The sequence below is a fragment of the Cyprinodon variegatus genome, unplaced genomic scaffold (genome assembly GCF_000732505.1).
Source record: "Cyprinodon variegatus isolate N-32 unplaced genomic scaffold, C_variegatus-1.0 Scaffold539, whole genome shotgun sequence".
NCBI classification, from domain to species: Eukaryota; Metazoa; Chordata; class Actinopteri; order Cyprinodontiformes; family Cyprinodontidae; genus Cyprinodon; species Cyprinodon variegatus.
The window spans coordinates 537,461-563,938 of NW_015150992.1; the positions used below are offsets into that span (position 1 = coordinate 537,461).

General features: G+C 36.8%; 2 protein-coding genes across 2 annotated transcripts in view; both read left to right on the forward strand.

The window, feature by feature from the left end:
• Positions 1-13,234, forward strand: part of prcp (prolylcarboxypeptidase) — a 19,068-nt gene extending 5,834 nt beyond the window's left edge. The window contains exons 2-9 of the mRNA XM_015391380.1: positions 2,923-3,063; positions 3,166-3,267; positions 3,383-3,564; positions 3,756-3,913; positions 4,751-4,923; positions 7,542-7,709; positions 7,793-7,980; positions 12,606-13,234. Of these exons, the coding sequence (XP_015246866.1) occupies positions 2,923-3,063; positions 3,166-3,267; positions 3,383-3,564; positions 3,756-3,913; positions 4,751-4,923; positions 7,542-7,709; positions 7,793-7,980; positions 12,606-12,852 (1,359 nt within the window). The 3' untranslated portion in view covers positions 12,853-13,234. The remainder of the gene's footprint in view (positions 1-2,922; positions 3,064-3,165; positions 3,268-3,382; positions 3,565-3,755; positions 3,914-4,750; positions 4,924-7,541; positions 7,710-7,792; positions 7,981-12,605) is intronic.
• A 7,403-nt stretch (positions 13,235-20,637) lies between these two features.
• fam181b (family with sequence similarity 181 member B) lies at positions 20,638-22,045 on the forward strand. Its single transcript, XM_015391382.1, has one exon. It carries the CDS (start codon positions 20,787-20,789, stop codon positions 21,741-21,743), a length of 957 nt encoding a protein of 318 aa, XP_015246868.1. The 5' UTR covers positions 20,638-20,786; the 3' UTR covers positions 21,744-22,045.
• Positions 22,046-26,478: the final 4,433 nt, after the last annotated feature.

The window sequence follows — 26,478 nt, forward strand, 5'->3', positions numbered from 1 at the left end:
TGCAAATGAAATAGAAGCTTTGGCCACATGGTGGCAGTAGAGCTTCAGTTCTTTATGTGTTATGAAAGCAGATTTACAGGCAGTGTGTCATGCATACTGAGTGGATGAGTTAGCCTGGTTTTGCTGAAGCACTAAACCCCATAAAGAAAGGGTTCTCTCCCATCTTTTTAAAATCCACATTTTATTAGAATATTTTTCTCCGTGCAATAAAAAAGATGAAGATTTTGCTTCAGAGTAATTTTATGGTTAAATTCCACCTAAGCTGGATAGCTACCCTTTAAAACATTGGAATAACCAAGGATATACAATGGAAGACATTCATGATAAAGTAGCTGAAGTTCTTTGTTCACACACGTTACAGCATGTTTGGCCCGTACCAGTTATCTCTGCTGCCAAACTGCAGAACATTTCCTTTAAACTGTCTCATTGTCCGCTCACCCTTAAAAAACACTGCCAAGTGCAGGAATTGAGGCTTGAATGAACCCACTGAGGCCCACAGAATCTTTTTGCTGTCACTGGCTCATAAAAACCCTGCCTCCTTTGTTTCTTCCAAGGAGGGGACAGAGCGACGATAGGGGGGGGAAAAAAACAAAACAGAAACATTTTGTATTTAGTGCTGAGAGCTGTTTCAGAGGCTGGACCTTAGAGAAACCTCATGGGGTCGTTTTCTCCCCGAAGCTGCCTTTGTTAAGGAAAGAACACGGGGAAATATGGTTGAAAGGGAAAGAAAATGTCCAGGAATCCCTGAGGGTTTGTGAAAAAGGATATTTCAGAGCTCGACGAAGCTGGAACTAATGTGGCATCTTCTTTAAATGGTTCCAGAATTTCTCTATACAAATTGGTGCTAATTACCCTAAAGTCCAAAGTCAGGGTGTGACCTAAGAGCAGCTTACATTTTAGAAGTGTGGCCAATTCATACTATGTTCTTTTTATTTCATCCTTAGTTTAAATTTGACATTTTTTGTTTTTGGTGGGGAGAGGAGGGGCATTTATCAGATTGAGGTAGGGCTGCAACTAACTAAATTATTTTCATAATCAACTAACCTGTCGATCATTTTATCAATTAATCAATTAATAATCAGATAGCCAAAGGTTAGACTTTTTATGTTTTCTTAACTTATATGCAAAATATTTATGTTTTTTCACAATTTTGATATGCACAAATCAAAGCAGAATCATGTATTGGCATGATACAGCCAGAGTCCAGGATGAAATCTGACTGAGAAGATGCAGCATTGTAGCATACCTCACCCTAGTTTACTAAACAGTACTGGCCGTCAGTTATATATGCTGGTTTAGACCCAACCTGCCTTAATCTACAGCTTTAATTGCAGAGACATGCCTGTTCTACAAAGCACTGCTTAGTCTTTCACATTTTTATTTGTAAAAAAAATGTAATGTTTTCCTCCCACCTCAGATACATAGACTACTTTCTGTTGTTCATCGCACATATTTACTTATGTCAGTGATGTGAATGAATGTTAAAAAGTTCAAGAGATATTAGTACTTTAGCAAGGCATCATTAACTTATTCTAAATAGGCTCCTAGAGGTTTGCTTCAATTGCACAAATGTTAATAAATGACACCCTGTACAGCTGTTCTTTATCAAGATATATTATTAAATAGCTTTTCTCAATATCTTTTTTTAATAGTTTGTGTGTCTGCCATGGTAATAATGAGTGGAACTGTGCAGGTTATTATGGTATCAATGATCAGGGCAATGAACAGTGTACCAATGATCAGAATAAGAAAGAGGCTAGTACTGAACATAGAGCCTGTTTCTGTAGTTGCATTTAAATTGACTATTAAGCTGCCCCTCATGATCCCATCTTAATTCCCAGCACTGTTGCAGAGAAATAAAAAATCATGATCAGTTCATGCTTTTAAATACAGAAACCATTTTTATACCAGAAAAAGAAGAAAGTTTCTAATCATGATTTGACTCATTGAGTCTCTTTTGCTCACTTTTTTATCATTTTTCATGTTTGATTTTACCTGATTATTTTTTTCAACATATTTTTTTTAGGTAAATTCCTTTCCATAATTCTTGGAAGGATACGGTAAATGTTTACCAACATTGTGAAACATGTGTAACAGGTTTAAAGACACAGAACTACCTTGTTTATTGCAAATATAATATGTATTTGGAAAGGTAATGATGCCCCCCCAAGTCTGCAATATAAAGTGGGGGAAAGAAAATCAATGAAAATGAGAAATGATGGAGCCATATCTAACTACTAATGAAAATTGATTTGGCCTAGAACCAGAAAGCTGAAGAATTTAGTAGCTAAATCACTGATGTAGCGCAGGATACTTTAACATTATTAGTGTACCATGATATGGTGTGAATGCAGAGTGGCTGAGACAAAAAGGCAGAAATAAGACCCTAAGAGGGCAAACGGATTAAGAACTTTTTACAAGTTGAAAAGTCTTAGTATCAATAAATTCAATCTTAATATTGGCATATGTCATTAAAACTTTTTTAGGCAGAAAAATAAGCCTGTAAAGATTGTGGCATTCTGATTTATATTAAGCTGCTCGTTAAGTGTTTTTACAGTCAAGAAAAATCTTCAATTTTTACGTTAAAAGTGCTTTTTAAAAAGTCTTTAAAACATATTTTAACATGTAATCCTTGTTTTTATAGATTTCTTAAAATTTATGCTAAAATCCTTTAAAATATCTCAGAAAAAATACAGACTTTGATGGTGTTTCTTCAAAATTACTTTCACTTTTTTTATTTTTTTCCTCCTAGTGAAAAGTTTAAAGTCTAGGGCTGTAATCTTTAGTGTACAGGTAAATTTTAAATCCCAAACTAATGAATGCATTGCACAATTATCTGTCAGAAATAACCATAACTATTGATGTACATCAATCTATATGCATTATTTGTTGCTGAACTTTTTTTTTTTTTTCTGCTCACAGATTGATCACTTTGGATTCCTCCAAGATGGCACCTTTAAGCAGAGATACCTTGTGGCTGACAAACACTGGCACCAGCCAGATGGACCTATCTTATTTTACACCGGAAATGAAGGCGATATCACCTGGTTCTGCAACAACACTGTAAGTATCCACGTGTCCACCCATATGATCTAGTTTTATATAAAACATTTACCTGTTTTCTTGTTGTTGTTGTAAAAATATATATATATATTTTTTTTTCAGGGCTTTATGTGGGAAGTTGCTGAACAGTTGGGCGCCATGCTTGTTTTTGCTGAACATCGCTACTATGGAGAGTCCTTGCCATTTGGACAAGCTTCTTATAGTGTGAGTTAAGATACAAACAGGCTAGTCTACACGCAATAAACTACATTATCAATTTAATTATATTAAAGATTATGCATGTTAATAACATATCCATTTTTAAATTGAAAACCTGCAGGACAGCAAACACCTGAATTACCTGACATCAGAGCAGGCCCTTGCAGATTTTGCTGTGCTGATTGAGAACCTAAAAAGTACTATACCCGGTGCACGAAACAGCCCTGTCATCGCCATCGGAGGTTCCTATGGAGGGATGCTCTCCGCCTGGTTCAGGATGAAATATCCTAATGTTGTTATTGGGTAAGCTTTTCATGCACACATTGCATGGTTTCTGTATTTTTTTTATTTGATGGAGTGAAGACAGACACTTGAAACTAGTTGACTTGTCTGGACAGTAGTTCAGAAATCTTCTCTGTATAGTACTGATGGTAATGGATTAGAGGTTTTCCAGAGAAAAAATAGAATTGGTTCTTTTTGTTCTTGGCTTTCAGGGCTTTGGCAGCGTCTGCACCAATATGGCAGTTTCCTGACATGGTGCCATGTGGAGATTTCTATAAAGTAGTAACGCAGGACTTTGCCAAAAGTGGCGATAACTGTGATGCAAACATCAGAAGATCATGGAAGGCTATAAATAATCTCTCCTCTTCAGGTGAGTTGCACTGTAATGAAGTGCTTGTCTGTCTGCAGGTAAATCATTTGCAACTGCTTTAGATTAGAAAAAAACATTTGGTCTTATCTCACATAACATAACTTGGATTGTTTATCAATAAAAAGTGGTACTTTTTTAAGACGAGACCTTTCTTAGGGAAGAATATTATAAGGTGTAGCTAATCATTTTGAATGTTTTAAAGCTCCAATAATTATTTGCACTTTTAATGATGTGAACCTTCATGTTACCTATTTAGAAGAGCATGTAATTTCTAAAGGAAGTATAAAGATTAAATAGAAATTATTCAGGTTATATGCTAGCTGCTTTGAGAATGGATTATGTACTGCATAGAAAGGTAGTTTATGTAATTTCATTCCAGTTATTTTATGAGATCCATTTGAATTAATAGGAACAAAAAGGAAAATCTTAGAAAGAATTAGAAAAATAATGAAAAGGTATTAGATTTAAAATGAGCCTTGTTGCACAAAAAAAAAAAAAAAAAAAGCACAAAAAAAAAAAAAAACGGAAGTCCTTGCTCAAGGTAGCTTATGTATTTCCAAAAACGCACCATGCACACAAATATGAGACTCAGCTCCTTTGTAAATACGTTGAAGTAAATGAGTGTTTGCTTTCTCCTGAACAGCCTAATTTGACAAGAAGCTCAAACATCTAAGCTCTGATAGCTAAGGAAAGATGTGGTTTTTATATTATGCTCACTTCTCCTGTTTTTATTATACAAAAAAATCATAGTGAAAAGCATTTCAGGCATTCTGCTTCATAATGTTTTTGTTAAATTTTGACTAAATTACTTTTTATTTTTTTCCACCTACCATCAAGCATCTGGTCTTCAATGGCTGTCAGAAGAGTTCAGTTTATGCACTCCTCTAAAAAACAACAACGATGCTGTTAGCTTTAAAAGCTGGCTTCAAGAGACCTGGGTGAATCTGGCCATGGTGGACTATCCGTACGAAGCCAATTTCCTTCAGCCCCTGCCTGCCTGGCCAATCCAGGTAAAGACTTTTGGATCCATTTACTGGGAAATACGTTGTTTTATAGCCTAGCTCGGGTTTAGTTGTGTAATTTATTTCTTTTTAAATTTCTTTCTTATATCTTTTTCCTAGATGTGCTTCATGTGAAAGAGAAATAGAGCCTGTTAAGATCTATTAGAAAAGTCAAGTCACAATCAAACTTTAAATAGAAAGTCGTTATGCTTCTTTAATGCAATTACAGCTTTGAGTATTTGGGATGCTTCTCTTTCAGCTTTGAGCTTTTGTAGATTGATCAAAGTTTTCGCTAATTTGTTTTTGAACAAGGTAAGTCAGATTGGGCAAATGGCATCGTTGGACATCACTTTTTTTAAAAATTCATAATTAAATTGATGTGTAAACCTTCACACTGAAATTCTAACTCATAATTCTACTCTGACCGGAGCCCTTCTCCTGTAGATCGAGGTGTATATTCCAAGTCATTCCCCTTAAAGACAAATCTCTACCCCAGTTTCAAGCCTTTTGGGGTCACCAGGTTTTTACTAAATGATTGCCCAGTATTTGGCGCCATCTATCTTTTCATAACCCTGAGAACCTCCCCTGTCCTTCCTGAAGTATGACCACTGCCATGGTGGAATGGTGTCTTTACGGTGCAGTTTAAGTCCCCTTTCTCTCAAAGCATTTTTCCTGTAGGCCAAAAAGTTGATTTTGGTCTCATATGTGTCTTACTAATGACTTACTAATAGGGTTTTTTATTGAGGAAATTGAATGTAAAGGGGCCTGCTATACAGTACTTCTCAAATTTGTATTCATGCTTTTCTTTGTGTGGTTCTATCTAGGGCTGCAACTAACTAATTATTTTGCAAATCGATTAATCTGTCGGTTGTTAATAATCAAATAGCAAACGGTTTTTTCAAAGACTTTTTACTAAATTAAACCAGGTGTAACTAAAATATTTCAGCTTGAGGACTTCTGAATAGAGCATATTGACAGACGAAAAAGCTATTTTATCTTAAATGCTAAAGTTTTATATTTGTTTTTTTTTTTCTTTTAAATTTTTGTATTATTGCTGCTCAAGGGTTGGTTGATCAGTGACCTAAAGGCATATTTTAGTCCGTCTATTTTAGTCTATTTTAGTTTAGGCGTTTACTAAATTAGTTGATGGATTATTACAATAAGTGATCAATCACAATTAATCCGAATAATTGTTTCAGCCCTAGTTCTATCACATATAATCAAAATGAATGCATGGAGGTAATGGGATAAATAGAAAAAAAAGGCAATGAATGTTTTTGCAACTTTATTTGGGGGCAGTGCACTTTCATAGGTGTATAGTAAATGCTGTCTGTCTTTATAGTCCTTTAGTTTGCATCCCAGGGTTCCCCACCGGAATCTGTCTTCCTCTACTCTGATACATTTCTGTTATTTATTTTTGAGCCATTGAAAAGAACCATGAGCATCATGTTACATCATGTGAAATGAGCACTAAATGGTCACTTTTATTTTTTTGGCTTCTTTATCTTAATGTATGCAACCCCTATGGGTGGTTTAAGCGGTTTAGGCAGTGGGTGCAAAGAGGAGCTTTTTTAATGACAAAGCTAATGTGATTATCTGAGTGTGTGTGAGAACGGGGTATTGAAGGCTTAGAGGAGGGAAATCTGTTGGCAGAGATGAATGTATAAAACTAATCCTATCTGAAAAGTACGGAGAAGGTGCTTTGGAGCTGTGGGTTTTTTTTCTCTCCACAGTATAAATCTTTAGTTGGACATGTCTGTGGCCCTCCTCAGCCATCGACCACCAACTCCTCCCCTGCCCAAAACAAAAGCCTTAGTAACAAACTCCACTCTGATGCCGATCCCCTCCAACCTCTAAAAATAAAGAGAGCCCAGTTTTTCTGCCTCACAAAAGGTGCAGAACAACAGCGCTGGCCAATTCTGCCGCTGCAACCATAACAACACGCAGCGAAATCAAACAGGAGCCGAAACGCAAATATTTATCACTCATGTTAATAACGCAGAGAAATCAGCTAGTCAAAGAAAACAGGAATGAGACCTAAACCCTGTGACATTTTTGAGTTATTTAACTTGTCTTTTTTTTCCCTAAGTAATAAATTCAAGTTCATTCCAGGCAGTTTCATATGCAAATCAGGCGCCACCTTTATGCATAGAAAAACAATTTATGGCCCTCAAGAAAAGCATTCTTTAGACTCGTAAAGAACTTAAATCTAACAGTCGGATGCCTGAATCTTTTTTTTACTCACACAGAGCTTCTAAAAGATGACCTAACTTTGTTTTGGACCAATCTCAGTTGTTTTTCTTCTGCTTTTAAACAGCGGGGGCCATTTCACCCCTTTGCCTTTTCTACCTTTGGAGTCTGGGCGGTTTCATACCTGACACTTTAAAGATATTTGCACACATACCACATTGGTATCGCTGCTCCTTAGAAACTATATAATAGTAGCTCCTCCATCTTTTGAGTTCTTAGGAGAAAAAGTTGTTTTTGTTTTGCTTGAAAACGGGATTTTTGTCAATAAAATAATTAAATAATATACATTTAACTAATTTAAAATATAAACACACATAATATAGATACAGATTTGTGAGGGGAGCAAATTGACTTTTGAAATCTGCTGTTTTTTGAAGGTGGTGTGCAAGTATCTCAATTTCAATTCCACCGTATCAGACTACCAGCTGTTACAAGGTGTTGCCCAAGCAGCAAAGGTCTACTACAACTACACTGGAAACTCTCCTTGCCTGAATACATCTCAGACGGCAACCGGCAGCCTCGGTGCCCTCGGCTGGTTCTTCCAGGTACACAGCTTAGGGATTTACAGAGATATTAGTCTGCAGGTTTACCTCTCAGAGTAAATGTGTGTTTAATCCCTTCACCTCAGGCTTGCACAGAGATGGTGATGCCAATGTGCACAGATGGAGTCCAGGACATGTTTGAACCAGAGGAGTGGAACTTCCAGGCCTTCTCTGATGAGTGTAACTCCGTCTTCGGTGTCAGGCCTCGCGCCGATTGGGCTGGCACGGTGTATGGGGGAAAAAAGATTGGTTCCCATAGCAACATTATCTTCAGGTATGAAAACATGCTGAAATACAGGCAATGCCAGTGGTTTTTTTTAGGGGGTTATTGATGACTTAAATAAGAACTTTTTCCTTGCTTAGCCTCTGTTTTTTGCCTTTCCTTTTCTTTTTTATACTTTTAAGTAAGTAAGTAGAATTTTATTCATTTAGGTTTTATGGGGGAAAAAAACGTACCAAGTTCTTCACAGAACACATGAGAAATAAGTTATAAATAATCTTAGAACTCAGAAATCTTGGGCTGAAGACCTATTTATTGGGGGTCTAATCATGCAGGGCTCTAAAAGTTTCAAAATGTTTATTATGACACTTCAAATTAACTCCAGTCGAATGAAGCTAAGGCTGGAATGTGAGCTCTTCTGCTTATCCCTGTGAAAAGTCTTGCTATAATATTCTGCACAATCTAAATGCAATTCACAGCAAATTTGTTAAAACAGGTAAAGGAACCATTAAAATAATCCAACAAAGACAGACTAAAAGCAAAAAACCATTTCTGATTCACAACAAAAGACGGTAGATTTGAGCTTCCTAATACCGATAATTATTTATTGATAAAACATTTTTTGAGCTAATTGATTTGAACGGTAATCAAGAAATTTCCATCAAGATCTCTGAGATTTTAATGAAAAACAGATCCTAGGTAGTTGATGTGCTTTCTGAACTTAGAATTCAGGAATCTTTATTAGTTTTAATCATTAAGATGCTTTAATTTTGTTGGTATTCAAACAATCTAGGGTTTCAAAGGAACGATATAACTGTGTCATCGGCATATAAATCACACAAAACATAATTAAAACAGCGAATGATCCAGCCTTATGTTGCTAATGTTGCAATGTAAAGTAAAAATAGGATTGGAACAAGAACAGGTATGGATGTACATCTGGGTCTGAAGAGTCTGAGAACACTTGTTTTATGAAAACCCTGAAAAATCTCTTTTGAAATGTAAAATATAAACTACTGTTAAACAATATCAGGCAATCTGAAATATGTGAGCCTGTTAATCAAGATGACATGATGAACTACCTCAAGTCCAAAAGGCCTAAAACTGAATACTCTCTTGAGTCAGCTGCAATTGCGTAGTCCCCACATATTTTAAGCAAAGCAGTTTCCATTGAGTTAATGTCATGAAACCCAGACTGTAAGTTGTCCAATATATTGTTGCTCTTTAGAAAATAAGTATGTTTATGCATTAAACCCTCTTGAAAAAAGCTTGATATTAGATATTGGGTAATAACTGCTGTGTAATGAGTGAGCAATGTGAGATCTCTTTAAAATCATGTTAACAATTGCTTGTTAAAAATCAATAAGGGCTATGCACATTTACTATACACATTTACTACAGTATATACATTTACTATGCACATTCAACACAAAAGATGAAGAATCTTTACGTAAACAGGGCTCACTTCAATCAAACACATTGATAAATCGGAGGACATCAAGAGAGCTTGCTTTTGTTTTCATACAACAAAGCAACTAATATCCTGGAAAGTAACAGAATTAAAACCAGACCAAGTTAAAAATGACAGGTTTTGTACTATATTATATGTAAAAGAAATGTTGAAGGACAATTGCTAAACCTAAATGAGCATCTTTAAAAATAATGTAGAAACAACTGCAGTCGGATTTAGTATTGACTCGAACCTGAGGGACATCAGGCGCCACCGTCATCTTATCGGTACCAAACAGGGCTTCAGGGTGTCTTTCTTTAGAAGCAATGAGGTTTGCAAAATAAACAGTGTGGCTTTTTTTTAACATGTCATCTGGGAAAATTAAACTTTTTTCCATAAGTTTCTATACCTTTCCCAGGCGTTCAACTTTGCAAAAATATTTCCTATGTTTTTTGTGATGCCATTTTTCTTCATAGTTTCAATCATCCAAGATAAATGTTTAAAAAATTTTATGATGTTTTACCTAAAACGCCAACGCTTTTGAAATAGATTTACAATGATTGTCAAAGGTTTTAACAAATGTAGACACATCCTCTTCATCAATGTTAGAACCAAACAGCAGGAAATCGGTCAGAGCTGTCCTGATTAATGATTCTCCTTTTCATTAACACTTGTGGTTGTAATGGGTGCAAATTAAATTAGAGGTTGAAATAAATGCAGCTATGGTCACTGCCATTGAGATACTAATATGATTATCCAATAGAGAAAACTAACAAGTGGGGTACTCGTACTCGTTGTCTCCCGCTTTATCCGGAACCGGGTCGCGGGGGCAGCAGACTAAGCAGAGACTCCCAGACTTCCCTCTCCGCAGACACCTCCTCCAGCTCTGTTGGGGGAAGCCCTAGGCGCTCCCAGGCCAGCCGAGACACATAGTCTCTCCAGCGTGTCCTGGGTCGTCCCCTGGGCCTCCTGCCGGTGGGACGTGCCTGGAACACCTCCCGAGGGAGGCATCCAGGGGGCATCCGAAGAAGATGTCCGAGCCACCTCAACTGACTCCTCTCGATATGGAGGAAAACCGGCTCTACACTGAGCCTCTCCCGAATGACTGAGCTCCTCACCCTATCTCTAAGGGAGAGCCCAGCCACCCTGCGGAGAAAGCTCATTTCAGCCGCTTGTATCCGGGATCTCGTTCTTTCGGTCATGATCCAGATTTCATGACCATAGGTGAGGCTAGGAACGTACCTCACAACTGGGGTATACTAGACAAAAATAATTTTTGTGGTTATTTTTTCATATTTTAAGGAGCATTATCCTGCTAATAGACCTAATTAATACCCATTTAAGGTTTTCCTGTAGAGGCCAGTAGATCATTTAAATAGCTCCTATATCACAAACCTTAAACTTTGAGAAGATCTCCCATCACAATAGAAGACCAATAGTCTAGACATGGAAGGCCCTCTGTTTTATATCCATTGTAGGTCACAGCACTTTTCCTTATATTCTCTTAGTGTTTCAGTTAATCCCTCATCAGTGTTTGCAAAATCTCAGCAATCGGTGTAAACTATTATAAAATGGAAATTTGAAGGCAAATCATGAATTGATTTTTTCCTTTATTCTTTAGACATTATTTCTGTGAAATCTTAATTTCAGGACTTTATTTGTTCGTTTTTTTATTTTATTTTATTTTATTTATAACAGGATGAAGGTAAGATCCTTCTGCTTTTTTTGAGAGAGATGATGTGTGACATCCTACCACAGTTCTAAAGCAAAGATGCAGTTTCTGAGTCCATCAGATTAATACTCTAATAGAAAATATCAAATATTGATGAAAATTTTAGCTATATGAAGCAAATACATGACAATAGATACATGACATTTTATTTGACTGCTATGCTAAACTCTGTTGTTGAAAGATGGATTGTTTTTTCTCACTCTTGTATGATGATGATGATGGGGCCATTAAACTGTGAGCTCATGCTGCTCAAGAGATTAATAATAACACAGAATCATCAGCATTTTTTTTTCTTGATTTTATTTCCAGCAAGGCTTTATTGAACACTTTTAGTAGCAGTCACATCCTTGATTACTTTAATAAAGGGTACACTATTTTGTGACATCTACATTTTCATTCTGTGTGAGCGCGTCACTTTAATGCCCCGAATCATTCAGAATGAACTCTGATGGGGGTTGCATTAATTAGTATAAAAGACCATCACGAAAAATATTGGATTTCAGAATAAAAATGAAATTGAGTGCAACATTATTATTGTCAACTAACCAAGTAACAAAAAGTAGAATTTAAAGACACTTTTGTTTACTGAAATAAAAATAAGAAGTGGGCCTTACAGAACAAAGAGAACTAACCAAACAAAAGTATACAAAATTAATTAAAACTAAATTATAAGAGAGAATGTGCTTAGTTTTAGTTTGTGTCTTTATCACAATGTGAATATGAGGACTAGTCTCTAGTTGCTGTTTTCACTTTAAAAATATATATATTTTTTTCCATACCCCATAACGTCAGCAGATGGCAAGTATGTCAGATCCTTTTTGTGTTGCTGGTCTGTCCTTATCTGGGATATTTTCTACTATTATTATTATTATTATTATTAATTATTATTTTATATTTATTTATTTATTTCCACACAATGTAAATGGTATTAGATAAACTAGACTAAAACTATAGGCATTTTCAAAAAATAAAAACTAAACATAATAAACGTGATAATACTTCAAACTAAAATGGAACTGAAAATCAGAAGTCCAATCTAAATAATAAATGAATAATAAAATCAAGGCTATTTAAACCTTGATTGAGCACGAAGACTGGCTGTGTTAGCCAGTACCATACCATTAATCTTATTTATTTCCAGAAATAAGTGATCCAGGGTCAATGAGTTTTAAAAATTACCTTAATTGGTTAAAAACAGACAAAACGAGAACATTAACAGGCTTCCTTTATCCCTCTGAATGGAAATTAGACTTGTTCTCACATATGGTAAATCTTTTTTAAACTAGTTGCTTCCCTAGGACACCTGTCTTATAAAAAAAAGCCAGTTATTTGTATTCAGGGTTGGTTGAGAGCAAATTCCAGAATTTTAGCATGCTTTATCTTCTAAACCAGGAATGCAGTCTTTCACATTCTGTTAATATACCCAATTATCAATGTTGCAACAGGTTGGAATTTGCATACATTTCTAAGTGTTTGTCTCTCATGTTGATGTTTTAGTAACGGAGGACTTGATCCATGGTCAGCTGGTGGAGTGACATCCAACATAACACAGTCTCTGGTTTCCATTCTGATTCCTGATGGCGCTCACCATTTGGACCTCCGCTACAGCAACAAACTCGATCCACCTTCGGTCCGAGATGCAAGAGCTTTAGAGCTCAAGTACTTTCAGAAGTGGATCAGGCAAGCTCAGAAATCAACTGGAACTAGACCGTCCATTTCCAAAAACTGGAAAATGTTTACATAAGATCTTTACTGGTGTGAACTGTAATATTTAACGTCAACCGGGGCGACATGGAGATTCGTAAGGTGCTATCTAATAAAATGATGCCAAAGTTTTGCCTTTTTCTGAATCTTTTTCTGTTTTTTGGAAATGTCATTTTGTTTGCTATTTTTTATCTAGTTAGAAACACTCCATTTTAAATGGGTAAAATGTTTTGCTTTTCATTTTTGCAAAGATGCTACAATAAATATACTTCTCATTCAGTTACTCAAACTCTCATTATAATGACTTGGCAAATATTGGCACATTTTTGTGTGTATGAATTAATTTTAAGTAAAATCAATTATGGCTTTTCTGCCCACATGATATTTTTCTTTTTTGCAAATCAGGACTTTGGAAATGATCTTCAGGAAAAAATTCTGACACCAAATATGAACTAAATTCTTTGAATTGAATGTATTTGCTGCATTAAGATTAATAATAAAATAAAATTCTCTGTTAAAGCATTTTAAGTGATGTTTTTTTGGGGGGGCATTTTTTCTATTGTTCTACAGTAGATGTTATAAATTACATTTAGTCAAAACAACAAACAGTGGCTTCTGAAACTTCTCATACCCTATTTGACTTTTTCAGCATTTCATTGTGTTTCACACTAAATTCTGTAGGTGTTTTATTAATACATTATCTCAGATGATAGACTACCCCAAAGTGGACGACTGTGGAGCTAAAAGAAAATATTTGTATTCACTCGAATCAATGCATTGCATTTTTAGTTAACAGGTCTTTTACAATAGGTTTCTGTAAGCATTGCATATCTAACAAAAAGGTTTTCCCACTCATGTTTGCTAAACAGCACAAGATCAGTGATTGAATGGAAAGTGTCTGAAAATCATTCATAGGTCACTAAAATGACTTTGTTTTAGATCTGGACTTTGACTGGACCAGTATTATGAACCACTGTGTTATTGCTTAGAGCAGTAGAGCTTTCCTGACCCTTTTTAAGAAGAATGTCTCCACAGCATGTAGCTGTCTACACCATGGGGATATTCTTTTCACATCAATCAACAGTGTTGGTTATCTTTGTCTTCTCTGAGAGAGAACTTAGACTTACTCAGAGACTTAGACAAAGTTTATTGTCATTTTTTATACACAGAGTCTACACAAAACAGAATTTTGATGCATACTGTACAGCTTTTCAGCAGTGGATCAGCAGGTTAGCAGTGAAATGAACATTTCCATTTATAAAGTGCAGCAGTGATGAAAATGTAAACTGTTTAGGAGAAAAGGAGATCCAGTTAAAATACATGGTGCAAAAGGCATTGATATGGAAGGTTCAGAGCAATGCTAAATAATAAAATATGGAGCAAAATGCAGTAGATCTCTGAGCTGAGTTCTTTTTAAAGGGATTTGAAAATGTGCCATGTAGTGTGATGCAGAGTCTTGATTTGTGACTATTAGAGTTTTCAACAGTTCACCAGTCTGATGGCAGTGGGGAAGAAGCTGTTGCAGAACCTGCTGGTCCTGCATCAAATGCTTCAAAGTCTCTTCCCAGAGGGCAGCAGGGAGAACAGTCCATGGTGGGGGTGTGAGGGGTCATTTATGATGTTAGGGGCTCAGGACACGCAGTGCTGCAACGAAATATCTTTAATGAATGGATGAGGAGCCCCGATGGTCCTCTCTGCTGTTCTCACCACTCTCCTCACCTTTTTCCAGTCTAAGGCGCTGCAGCCTCCACACTCCACAGTGAGACAGCTGGTCTGTGGTGCTGGTCAGAAGAAGTCAGTTTTACAGCAGGATTGCTTTCTAAACAGCAAAAGTTTCCTTTACCAAATCATTCAGCACCAAAAATAATTGAAATTAAATAATTTTTTCTTAAAATAAGTGCATTTCTTGAATTGAGGAGGGACGTAAGTGAGACACTGCCAATGGAACAAGACAATTTATATTTAAAATAAAAAAACAACAACTGCATATTATCTAATTATCTAATTTAAGAGTAAATATAATAATTCCATCAACAAATCAACTTATGTACCTACCGGTACTCAAACTAAGAGTAAATACACTTAATTAAAGGACATCTTACTTATTTCTAGATCATCATTGCATTGAATAAAGTGAGCTTATAATTGTTAAATAAAAACCTAACTGTACCTTGTGCATAATCTATAAAATAATATTTTATTGCAGTTAGCAATAAAAATAGGGATGTTCTTGCTGGCTGCTGATTTTGAACAGACAAATCTATTTGCGCCTTGCATAACAAGCAGCTTTGATCATGCAAAAAGGTTCAGGATCAGCCCAAAGTTGTTTTTTTTCGTTTTTGTTTGGAGAATTTTCCTGTCTTTATTTTCCTTGCCAAGCTTACATAAACCCTCAATTTTTGAAGTCCAGGGCTAATACTTGTTATGTCAATAGATTGTCCTGCTTAAGCTGTTAATCCTTGCAGCTCCTCTGGAGTCAAATGAGGTAAACCCTGCTTTTAACTTTTCTGTTGCCAGACTGTTGGATGTGTTCCTTGCTCTTATGATCTTTATTTACTCATGTTCTCCATGAATCTTTCACAGAACAGCTGTATTTACAAATCAGACACATGAAGAAGAAGAAAAAAAAGAAAATCAACTGATTAATATCTGAAGGCAGATTGATGTATTGGATTTTATTTAGATGAATCAGTCATTTAAATACAAGAAAAAAAGAATCAGATTGTTTCAAGAAATAAAACATGAGGAAATCTTTATATGTAAATATGTTTGCAAGATACTGTGCTGTTTTTTGTTTTGTTTTTGATACAGATGTGGGATTGCCGTGCTGGAGAGACTGTTTGTCATGTTTATGAAAAGATTTTAGCCATAAAGTTTCATTTTCACCAAGAAAGAGCAAATGAATATCCTCGAGATTTAATAAAAAACAATCGGAGGAGGCCAATAAAGCAAGTAGTGGGAGGTTATTGCGGTTATGGCTGCTGACCTTACCCCTGTGGCCCAACCTGTGGGATTCCCCTTGGCACACATTCATTCCCCGGCTGCTATTAAAAGTTTAAATTGTGGAACCAGGACAGCCTGTAGACTCTGAAGACTTTTTAAGCCCCCCTGCTAGTTATATTATTAATCCATTTCCAGCAGTGCTGCAGAGGCTGTGAGGGGTTGTTGGAAGGTTAAAAGTGATGCAGTGAGATGATGCAGACCTTCACAGACATTTTTTTTTAGTTTACTCATATTTCTCTTTAAACTTGTTACCCCTTGAAGCAAAAGTTCCTGACCCAAACATGACCTTGTGAAGGAGATGAGGGCAAACCAGTGCTGCGCTGGTATGTGAGTTTATTTTCCACAAGGAGTCGTCACAAAGCCCAACTTAAAGCAGTTTGTCACAGCCTGGAATGAATCTCAGACTCCTCAGTGGAGTTAGTCACTTCTAAACATGGGGGAGGACGGGGTCTCTGGCACTAAATGCCCTTCGAAAAAACGTTTCTCAGGACTTTGAGAGGTCATTAATTTGGTGGCTCTTTTTTTCGCTCCCTGACAATCGTCATCAATCAGAGATGTTATTAGTATTCGCCCGAGCTCAAGCTCTTGAGTTTGTCCCTGCTTAGACAGACCACACACTATTAGGATAAGATTAAGCTTGTGCATGTCACATCACATTGTCCCTTCTCACTCATTCAGGGTTTAGTTCTGCTGAATAAGTAAAAGCTAATAAGCAGGGCAGAAAAAAACGAGGAAAAGAGAAAAGTTTGCGAAATTACATTACCCATAATAAGCCGTCCAACATTTAGTTATTGGGAGTTAACACTGCAATAAAAATTTTAAAACGATTTAGAATGTCTTCAGGGTTTAAATGTAAAGACTTCTAAACTGTGCTCTTGGTTTCTGTTTTCTAAGCATGGCTGTCTCTACCCATCCCCTCCCTTTCCCTCGGCCTTAGTGCAACAATAGGAACTTGTTTCCGGGATCTCTGCGTCAGACTCCATGGTCTGAATGACCTACCAGTACAAAAGCCAAGACCCCCTAATAAGAAAAAAAAAGGGTTGCGGTTGCTTCCTTCACTGTGATTATGTCACTTTGCCAAAACCCTGCAACTAGTAAAGAAAAAAAAAGATATATCTTTTAAACACCTTTACATGTCATATAATTAATTTATTCTGAAGTATTTTATTAGGATTTTACCCAATATTCAAGAACATCATTGCAAAGCAGAGAGAAAATGGGTTTAACATGTTTTAATTGATAAAGCATGAAATTTGTGAAAAGTTTCTAAAGTAAAATTGACTCCTTTTCCTTTAACTAAACTCTTTGTAGAATTGCCTTTTGCTGGATTTAAAGCTGCAAGTCTTTAAGGGGAACAGCTTCCCCAAATTTGTATTTGCGTACATGAATTCTTTTACCATGGATTCCCAATAGAATTCTGATCTGGAATCTGATCTGCCTTTTCTTACACATGAAACCATCCAAGACTGTAGCGCTGGCTGTACTGTATGTTTAAAGCCATTGATGCTATTGTCGAGTTCTTTTGCAGCCTCAAACAGTGACAGTTTTTTGGCTCCATCTTCTCATCAACTCCGTCAAGCTTTTCTGTCGTCTCAGAAGAAAAGCATTGTCACAGCATGACGTCGCCACCGCCATGTTTCATGCTAGGGAGGGAGAGTGTCTTCAGGGTGATATACAGTTCTAGTTTTTCACCACACATACTGCTTATGGTATCATCTGAGCAGAGCATTCTAGTCCCCTTGAAGCAGCCTGCAAATATGACTTCTTATTAATTTTTCATGAATGTTGCCACTTTACATAAGGCATACATTTGTGCACAGCACAACTTTATAGTTTGTTTTATTGACAGATCTCCCCCAGCACAAAGTGGTGCGGCTTTGCAGCTCTTCACTTACCACTGTCCTTTAGGTGGATTCTCTGATTAATGCTCCTGGATCAGTTTAGATGGATGCATACTCTTTTATAAGGTAGCAAACATATGCATCAGTGTTCTGAGATTTCAAAGATTTCAATTTTTGCAGACCAGCTGTTTAGCAGGCCACACCTTTCAGATTTGTTTTTATTTGTAAAAGAAAATAAAACATAGTTTTTACTCATTTGGAACTCTGTATTGGTATTTCATAAGAAATCAGTATAATGCACTGCAGATTACAGTTGGATCATGTTAGTTTGGAAAAATGCAATGCGTGTAAATTAATGTTAAGGTGCCTTACATCAGAGTTGCATTGGTCCAGATCTTCACATTTGCTTTTGCTACACCAGTATTTGTGGTGTTTAGGTTTCTTTTCAGTCCAGAGAGTTGTGTTGGCCAAACGGTTGCATAATCTCCTTTCTGCCTGGGAATTAACATGAGAAAGAAAATTGCTCTGCTTCACTGATTTTATCTTTTAAACACTTAAACAACTCAGTCTTTCTGGAAATTTACTGGCCTGTTGTTCTTTTTTCTTCTCAGTGAAAAAGGGATAACTTCTATCAAATGGTTGGGCAAAGGAAAAAATGCCAATCCCTAGATAGATAAAGGGTGTGTCCCTTAATTTGTTTTTAAGCTCAAAACCTACTTTAAAGAACTTTAAGAGCTGGCAAAAAAACTGACTGTTGGACACATCATCTGTTGTATATACTGCTGGCAATGAAACTTCCTCTAAACACATGACTGTTTACAGCAGCAGTTTCATATCCAGGATTTCTTAAGGTCAACATTTCTTCTGGCACACTGAGCCCCAACTGCACTTTATTCCCCTTTAATTTAACAGCTCCGGCAGCTTTTCTAGTTAAATCGACTGTTCATTATTGAGACCCGTTTTACGAAGGGGCTGTGAGGTGCAGTTTAATGAATCTCTGGCACAAAGCTCCCTTTCAGTGCTGCCCGAAGAATAGAGGGCTATTTAGACCCCGCAAGGGCTTTATGTCAAAGGCGGCCCATAATAGCTGTCAGACCAGGGCAGAAATTCCCACTGGCCTGGGAATGCACTAGAAATCAACTTTTGCCATGAGCAGATTAAGACAACAAGCAAGCAGTTGGGAGGATTCTCCAACATATTGGCATCTGGTTGAGGACAAAGATTTTCTCACAGAAAAGCAACAACTTCTTGAAACTGTAGTTTTCTACTTAGGTAATAAAGCTAAAGCTACACTTTGGGGTAAAAAGTTGTGGTTATTGTATTTTAGATTTAAAGCCTGGCAAAGTTTTTCTTAAAAGTACATGGCAAATTCAATCAATATTTTACAGTTTCCTTGGGTGAAAATAACATTTCCCCTAGATGCTACCTTAAAAATTATGCAGTGCTGTTATGCTTATGCTCTTTCATTCTTAGTGGTTTCCTTTAGATAGAGAACATCAGATAAAGATAACCTCAGTCAATTCAAAAGCAGTTTTAAAAACTTTAATAATTATGTGAAAAATTGTATCCAAGCCAACTTGTTCCCAAATATATAAGTAATGTTTTTTCTTGTTAAAAGTGTGAATTGAATTTAATGAACAGCATTTCTTAGCAAGAACATGACGTTGGCCAAAAGTTCTCAGAAAGCAAAAACATTATACTGTATCTGGCTCTAAATACAAAAGGAGAAAAACCATGTTATCTACCAGCTTTTACAGTTTATGAAGTCAGTGGCGTCGGATGTAGGCGTTTGCCCTGCAAACAGAAGGTTGTTGGTTGAAGCCCTGGCTCTGACTTTCAGTGTTGTTGTGTTCTTGGGCAAGACACTTCACCTGTATTGCCTACTGATGGTGGTGCCTTGCTTTTGTCAGTCAGTCCCAGGGCAGCTATGCCTACAATGTAGTTTGCCATCATCAAGGTGTGAATGTGTGTGTGAACGGGTGAATGACTGAATGTAGTGTAAAGCGCTTTGGTCAATTCTCCTGATTAGAAACAGCGCTATATAAGTACACATCACTTACCATATTTATGGTTCCCGTAACCATGGTGACGGCTATCATCTACTGTATAAATATAACGTATTAATGTAGTGAGGTACATTTCCAGTCAAAAACTCTTTTAAACACATTAACGACTCATCCAGGGGTCCAGAAAAAAAAAAAAAAATCCCATAACAGCGTATGAAAAGCACTGCCTGAATCAAGCTTACAGTTTTTACTTTGAAACTTAGAAAAACGGAGGAAAATCTTTCATTGCGGCAGGATTAAAACAATTCTACAAAACCAGAAAAGTGAGTGAAATTTACACAGTAATAGAAAGACTTATTGCCAATTATTGCAAATCGTTGAAGGCAGCTGTCATAACCAGTTATTATTATTAGCCAGTTAGGGGCTAATTATTATCTCAGTTAGACCTGGTTTTGGATGAACCTTTAATCCCACCAATAAATAAAACTGCTTTTTGTTAGACAATAAATACATGTTTTAATTAAGTGTGACAAAAGTGTGACAAAAATGAAAAAAAAAAAAACCATTTGTTTTCACATCCATTTATCTAGTTTGGCATTTTAAGAGTTAATTAGGGTTGCTTGAATTTCTGAGTTATTGATAGAATTTAGTTGCAGCATTGGTTGTGAAATATTAAACAGCATAAACTAGGACTTGAAAGCCTTTTCTTCTCACTATTTCAGTCATATCCTAGGGTATCACAAAAGCTGTCATGGTTCAGAGCGCACACCGACAGTAAAACCAAAGGAGGAGCACTCTGACAGAGCTTATTGTCTTCTACTCAGTGGGAAATTTTAGACAAATCCCTCTTAGATGCAGGTGGTTAGGCACAAGCAAAGAGTTAAGTCCTCTGGTTCAATTTGCTCCTCCTCTTTGATGTTCTGACATCATCAGTCCTGCCCCCTGAAAGATCCCCATCCTCATCATCAGAGGCCGTCACTTCCAATCTGGATTGTTTGTGGAAACTTCATGAACAGCACCAGGGGCAGGTGTTTATCCGTGGAAGAAAGTCATGCTCTGAAGAAACTTTCAGTTCAGGGATCACAGTGGATGCCACAGGTGTAGCCGCCGGGCTCGAGAGAGTTATGGCGGTTCAAACTGCAATCATGAACCCCCAGTTCATGAGTTTTTGCTTCCCCGATTCTGTGATGGAGTACGACATGGAAAAGAGTCTGGATTGTAGTCTGCTCTGTGAGGCGGAGAATGATGAAGACTTCAAAGAGACCACGAGGGACTTGCTGAGCTTCATAGACTCGGCCTCCAGCAACATCAAGCTGGCTCTGGACAAGCCGGTGAAATCCAAAAGGAAAGTCAACCACCGGAAGTATCTGCAAAAGCAGATCAAACGCTGCACTGGTATCATATCACCAGGAAACACATCAGAAGCGCCGGTGAAAAGACAGAGTTCCCCAGTAAATCAGCAGGGCCCTTTACAGAGTAAAACTCTACAGAAGCGAGAAGGGGGGCAAGCCAACCTACAGAGTAAGAGCCTGGCTGCTCTCTTCAGCCCTGTGAAGGAAATAAGGGGGGAGAAAGCAAAGAAACCCCCCCTGAGGCACCGTAATCTGCCTCCGTCTTTTTTTACCGAGCCTGCCAACTGCTCCAGGGTTAGCTCCACATCCGGGATGATGCTGAAGGACTTGGAACGGGGGAACCCAGAGGCTGCAGAGTTCTTTGAGCTCCTGGGGCCAGACTACAGCAACATGGTGAATGAGCAGGATGTTTATCAGGCCATGCCACTGAGGGTGCAACAAGATCTGGGAGGCCTAGACCCTGCTTCATATGACCATTTAGTTAGTGGTCTACTCTACCCTGATCCCTGGACTAATTGCTCCGGACCCTGTAAAAAACCAGGGGAGGGTCTGCGAACAGGCCCACCACAGCTTCCAGGCTATGGTCAGGCTGAGGACCCTTCTGGGCCAATAGATGACAGTGGACTGTGTACCTTGGCCTTTCCAAGCTTCTTCCCAGACTGCTCCATACCTCAGGTTACCTATGATTTAAACGGTGGCTATAACAAAACAAACTATCCATGTCTATGAGAAACTGAAAAGAAAAAGAAGTACTGCAGACAGTTGGAACAGTAGAAAACACTTTAATTTTTCTAACATTTCAACTGGAGAACAGGTCTCATGTTGCTTTTTCTGTAAAAACTTTGATACAACGTCAAAAGCTTCATTTTTGTTCCATCTCAGGCAATTTATAAAGACATCCTGAAGAGTTCTGACTTTAAGGATTTGTAAGTCTGGGATGTTAATCCTGTTGAAAACATCAGAACAGCTGGACTAAACAACAGATGCACTTTTTTCAACTTGATTAGTTTGTAACAACGGAAAATGGGGGGGGGGAAAAACTAATCCTTGCTAAAATAGTGACAACTCTGTGCTCGTCTTTCAGAAATGTATTCAGAATCTATTTTCAGCTGGTTAACTGAACACTTTTTGTCCTCTTTTTGGAAGACTTTTCTTGTATCTAGCTATTGCAATATGACGAAAATAAAGCTGGTCTTTATTGGTTTGTCTGTTCTGTGCTTATTGAGGAGATGTTATGCAACACTTGACATGTAAAAACAAGAGACTAAAGAAACGCTATAAAAAGATCAAATAAAATAACCTTTTGTTTCTCTATGCATATCTGGTCTTCGGTCTAATTATCTTAGACTAAGACAACTTTTATTGTCATTTTGTATACACAGAGTTTATACAAAATGAAATTTCATTTAGTACAGTAAATGAACATTTCCATTCCAAAAAGTACAGCAGTGATCAAATTTAAACACTGTGGGAGAAAAAACATGGAGCATTCAGAGCATTAATATAGATTGTGCAAATATGCAGTTTTTCTGGTTTGATGTAATAAAGAGTCTGTGACATGATTTAGAGTTTTTTTTTTGTTTGTTTTTTTGGGCAAATAAAAGTATATATAAAAGTTGTCTAAGTTTAAAAGTCTGAGTTATCTGATAAAATCATAATTACAAAACACGTTTCTGGCTCCCCCTAGTGGCTGTAAATCTAAATTACCCACAGTATAAAGATTTATAGGGTAGAGTGGCAAAAAAATAATTTAGTAGATTAAAAAAAGACAGTGTTTGGGGTAGAGTTAAAGTCTTTTTTTCTGTTTTTCCTGGAAACATGTTGGCTTACAGCTATTGCAAGCCCTAAGAAAGTAAAATACATCAAAAATAAATAATAAAAACAATTATTTTTTTTTCACACAGACATCTCAGCTTACTTACATCTGTACTAATATATTGTGTATTGTATTATGCTTTCAGCATAAAACTGAGCTCCTTTTGCATGACCTACAGAAAAAATGTCATGGCTGGGAGTTACTTCTCTGAGATGATACAGAAGCCCAGTTTGCTTTAATAGCAACTTGTTGATAACTCTAATTTTCCTTGAGTGAATTTGTAGCACATTTTAATCCGAATCTGTGATGCATTAAGCGATGCATGCCATTTCTTGTTGTTTGCACTAGATGGCAGTAATGTTTCATGGAAGAACTTCCCTACCACTCCCATTTTGCTATAAATGATGTATGGTGTTTTGCATATTATTTTAGTCTTACATGTTAAGAACTAAATTGCTCTTCAGATCTCTTCTCCCATAATAATAATGGATTTGGAGAAAAAGTAAGCAGTTGTTGAATTAGATATTTAATCATTGTCTTTAAAATACACCCATTTAAAAAGGATTCACACTCAGGACTGTCAACATGCTCAGTCTTGTGAGCAGAAAATATGAGCAAATACTCCCATTTGAAGACAATATTTTCTGAGAGACCTGTGGTTTGCCAGCCGCCAGCTGGCTTGATTAGCAAATTGGTCATTACCACAATACGTCACACACAGGGACGGACCATTATTTCCTTTTGCTGTACGCTGAAGTACACACAGAGGAGGCATATGGATTTTCTGTCCCTGAGTTGACACTGGCTAATACATTCAGATTAGGTCCTACTGATGGCACAAGAACAGCATACTGCTTTGATTTGATGTATAACACATTCAAGATGCTGTGTTTGTCAAAGTGATTAACAACATGTGAGATTGTGCACATCGGCATAGCAAGACCAGGATGATAAGCAAAATACATTTTAAAAAAGCAGTACAGCAAAAATATTTTTCATAGATGCAAATGCTGGATGGAGCTAAAACAAAAAATAGCACCACTGTAGATTATATGTAGAATCAAGAATTATGTGCAAAGCTGTAAAACTTTGGCTTATATAATAGGTTTCTGTAGTTTACACAAATTTTGACCAGTTTAAGCCAAAACTTTGGGTGTGCAAGACTTGACGAATTACAGACGTTTTTGCCAATGGCAGAAAATATAAGTAGTGCTTTGATATAATAATGAACATGATAAAGAAAACGAGAAATAAACTAATGTATGTATGACTTTAAAAGACAACACAGACCCATGCACAGGAGCAATCAAGATACCGTAGATTTGAATTATGACACTTTGGTATCCTGGGGAGACAGGAATATGTGTATATCAGATTATGAACAGATATTAGCAGTTGTCAATGCAAAGTGTTCAGACTCAGAAAAAGTCAAAGTGTTTGTTTTCTTTATTTGTGCATGTTAAGTTTGTTTATAGCAACATTTTCCTAACAGATGAAAACCAAAAATTTTATTTTTTTCTATATTAAACAAACTTATCATCTCAGATGTTTTTTTCTTATTTGTGAACTTTCTTCTTGTCTCTCTCTACTCCAGCTGCATGTTACCAACTCCTCAGTGTATGAATAAAAACATACAATAACAGATCTTGCTTTGCTCCTTTTATACAGTCCTTCTTATACATTCCAACCATGGGTAATAGCCCCCTCCATTCTTGTACCATTTTTCTGGTCTTTATTGATTTTACCCACAAACTTTGCTGGTATCCTGCTCTGCCTTAAGGCATAGCGTGGAAACTCTAAAGGGTTGTGATTCTAATTGCCCATAGAACATACAGTCCAACCTTGGACTGTTGATAATTTACAAAGATTGCACAAATATATTCCGGGATATCATCCATATAGTTTGAAATATGAGGTAAATGAATCAGAGCCAAACTGATCAGTTTTTCTATGAAACATAGAATCACAACGTGCAACCCTTAACTCTACTGTTGATGGGCACTGCTGGTCAGGTGGTTGGAAAGAAAAGTAACCAAATGCTTAAAAGTGAAAATTTCACCTATTTAGAAAAGGTTTTTGTTCCAGAATAATGTGGACCGCCATGGTTTCAGAAACTGAACTAATGCCACCCATCACTGCTTAAGATTATGCTGTTTTAAAGCTGCAGCTAACAAGCAAAAAGCAGCGCATCTGCAAAACAGCCGTTTGCTAGCTGTTTTGCAACCTGACTGATTAACTAGATTATGAAAGACAAAAAAAAAAGGTTTTCCATGATAAAATGTCTTTATAACCTTCACACATTTTGTTGAAGTTTGCATGTTAAAATCACATAACAATAATGTAATCATACATGTTGCATACTATAAAACAATAACTCTCATCATATTGCACATTCTGTTTAATTTTTTTCTACACCCATTGATCGTTGACGTTTATCTTTTTGCTCAAGGTTATGATGTTGTTAGAGTCTCACACCTGCCTATACCTACCTACTTCCTAACCCTACATATATCTGTTTCAACCTGGGAAAACAAAGCCTCATGGCCAACAGTCATTCTTTTCAAAGCAGATCAAATTCTTCAAACAAGTCTTTTGTCGTCACGAAACACATCTAAAGAAACGCAATTCTGAAATGTTATTTCATGATGAAATATGTTTTGAGTCGTCTTCCACCTTCCCATGGTGTTCACCAGCAAAAGTTGTTAGGGGTTGTAAACAAGGCAGTCCAGATGGAAATGCAAGTCTAGAGCTCATTCGGCATTCTTTATGTCTTCTACCCACCAATGGTAATGGACAGAATCAGTAGGATCCTCTCTGATGCCTGTTTAAAAAGCACAGAGACGCCTGATCTTTTTTTTTTTTGTTCTGTTCTACAATATGTGTTTTCATATTGAAGCTTTGAGAGTGTACTCACTCCTTAGGACATCGGCATTTGTATTTCAAAGTCTCATCACTTTCCATTTAAGTCTGCAGTTATTTAATTCAGTGAATAAGCACTGATTTTTTTTTTTTACTCCTCGGGGTGTTGTGAGCATGCTATGTGTGTATTTGGGTAGGTGATAACAGCTACAAGCTGTGCAACTGACAAAGTCTTGGATCCCTAACAGACAGCGCAGCCTTAAAACGTTCATCTCTGGACTGTGATTACCATATTGATAGACACAGTTCTGTTATGCAATTCTGATTTAAAAAGTATCCAATTAAAAGGCGATCCTTACTTGGAAGAAAAAATTCAGCTGGTACTTTTGCTGCTTCTGCAAGCTGTTAAAATGCAACCAGTGCCGCCATAAAAATGGCAATGGGAAGACTTTGCTGTAGAATAGTATTTTTTTCATGATCATAGAATAGAATATACTCAGAAAGTGAATTAACCTCAGTAATTTGAAGGTGAAACTTCCTACTGATGATTTTCAAGTGTATTTCTATTGACATAATTGAAAATGAGTTTCAGCTGATAAAAAAAAAAAAAAAATGTCCTTTTTTCTGACAGCTTAAAGATCATAATATCAATAATACAGTCATTTGGACCTTCTGTAAGGACAGTAAGACACAAATAATCATTTGTTACTAATCTGACTGTTGTTAGGGTGCTGTATCTAAGGCTGATGTTCGAAAGATAAGATGAAAATAAAATTGCTTAAAAAAGCT

Excerpts from the sequence above, each read along its gene's own strand:
- fam181b (XM_015391382.1), top strand. The coding sequence starts at position 20,787 with ATGGCGGTTCAAACTGCAATCATGAACCCCCAGTTCATGAGTTTTTGC.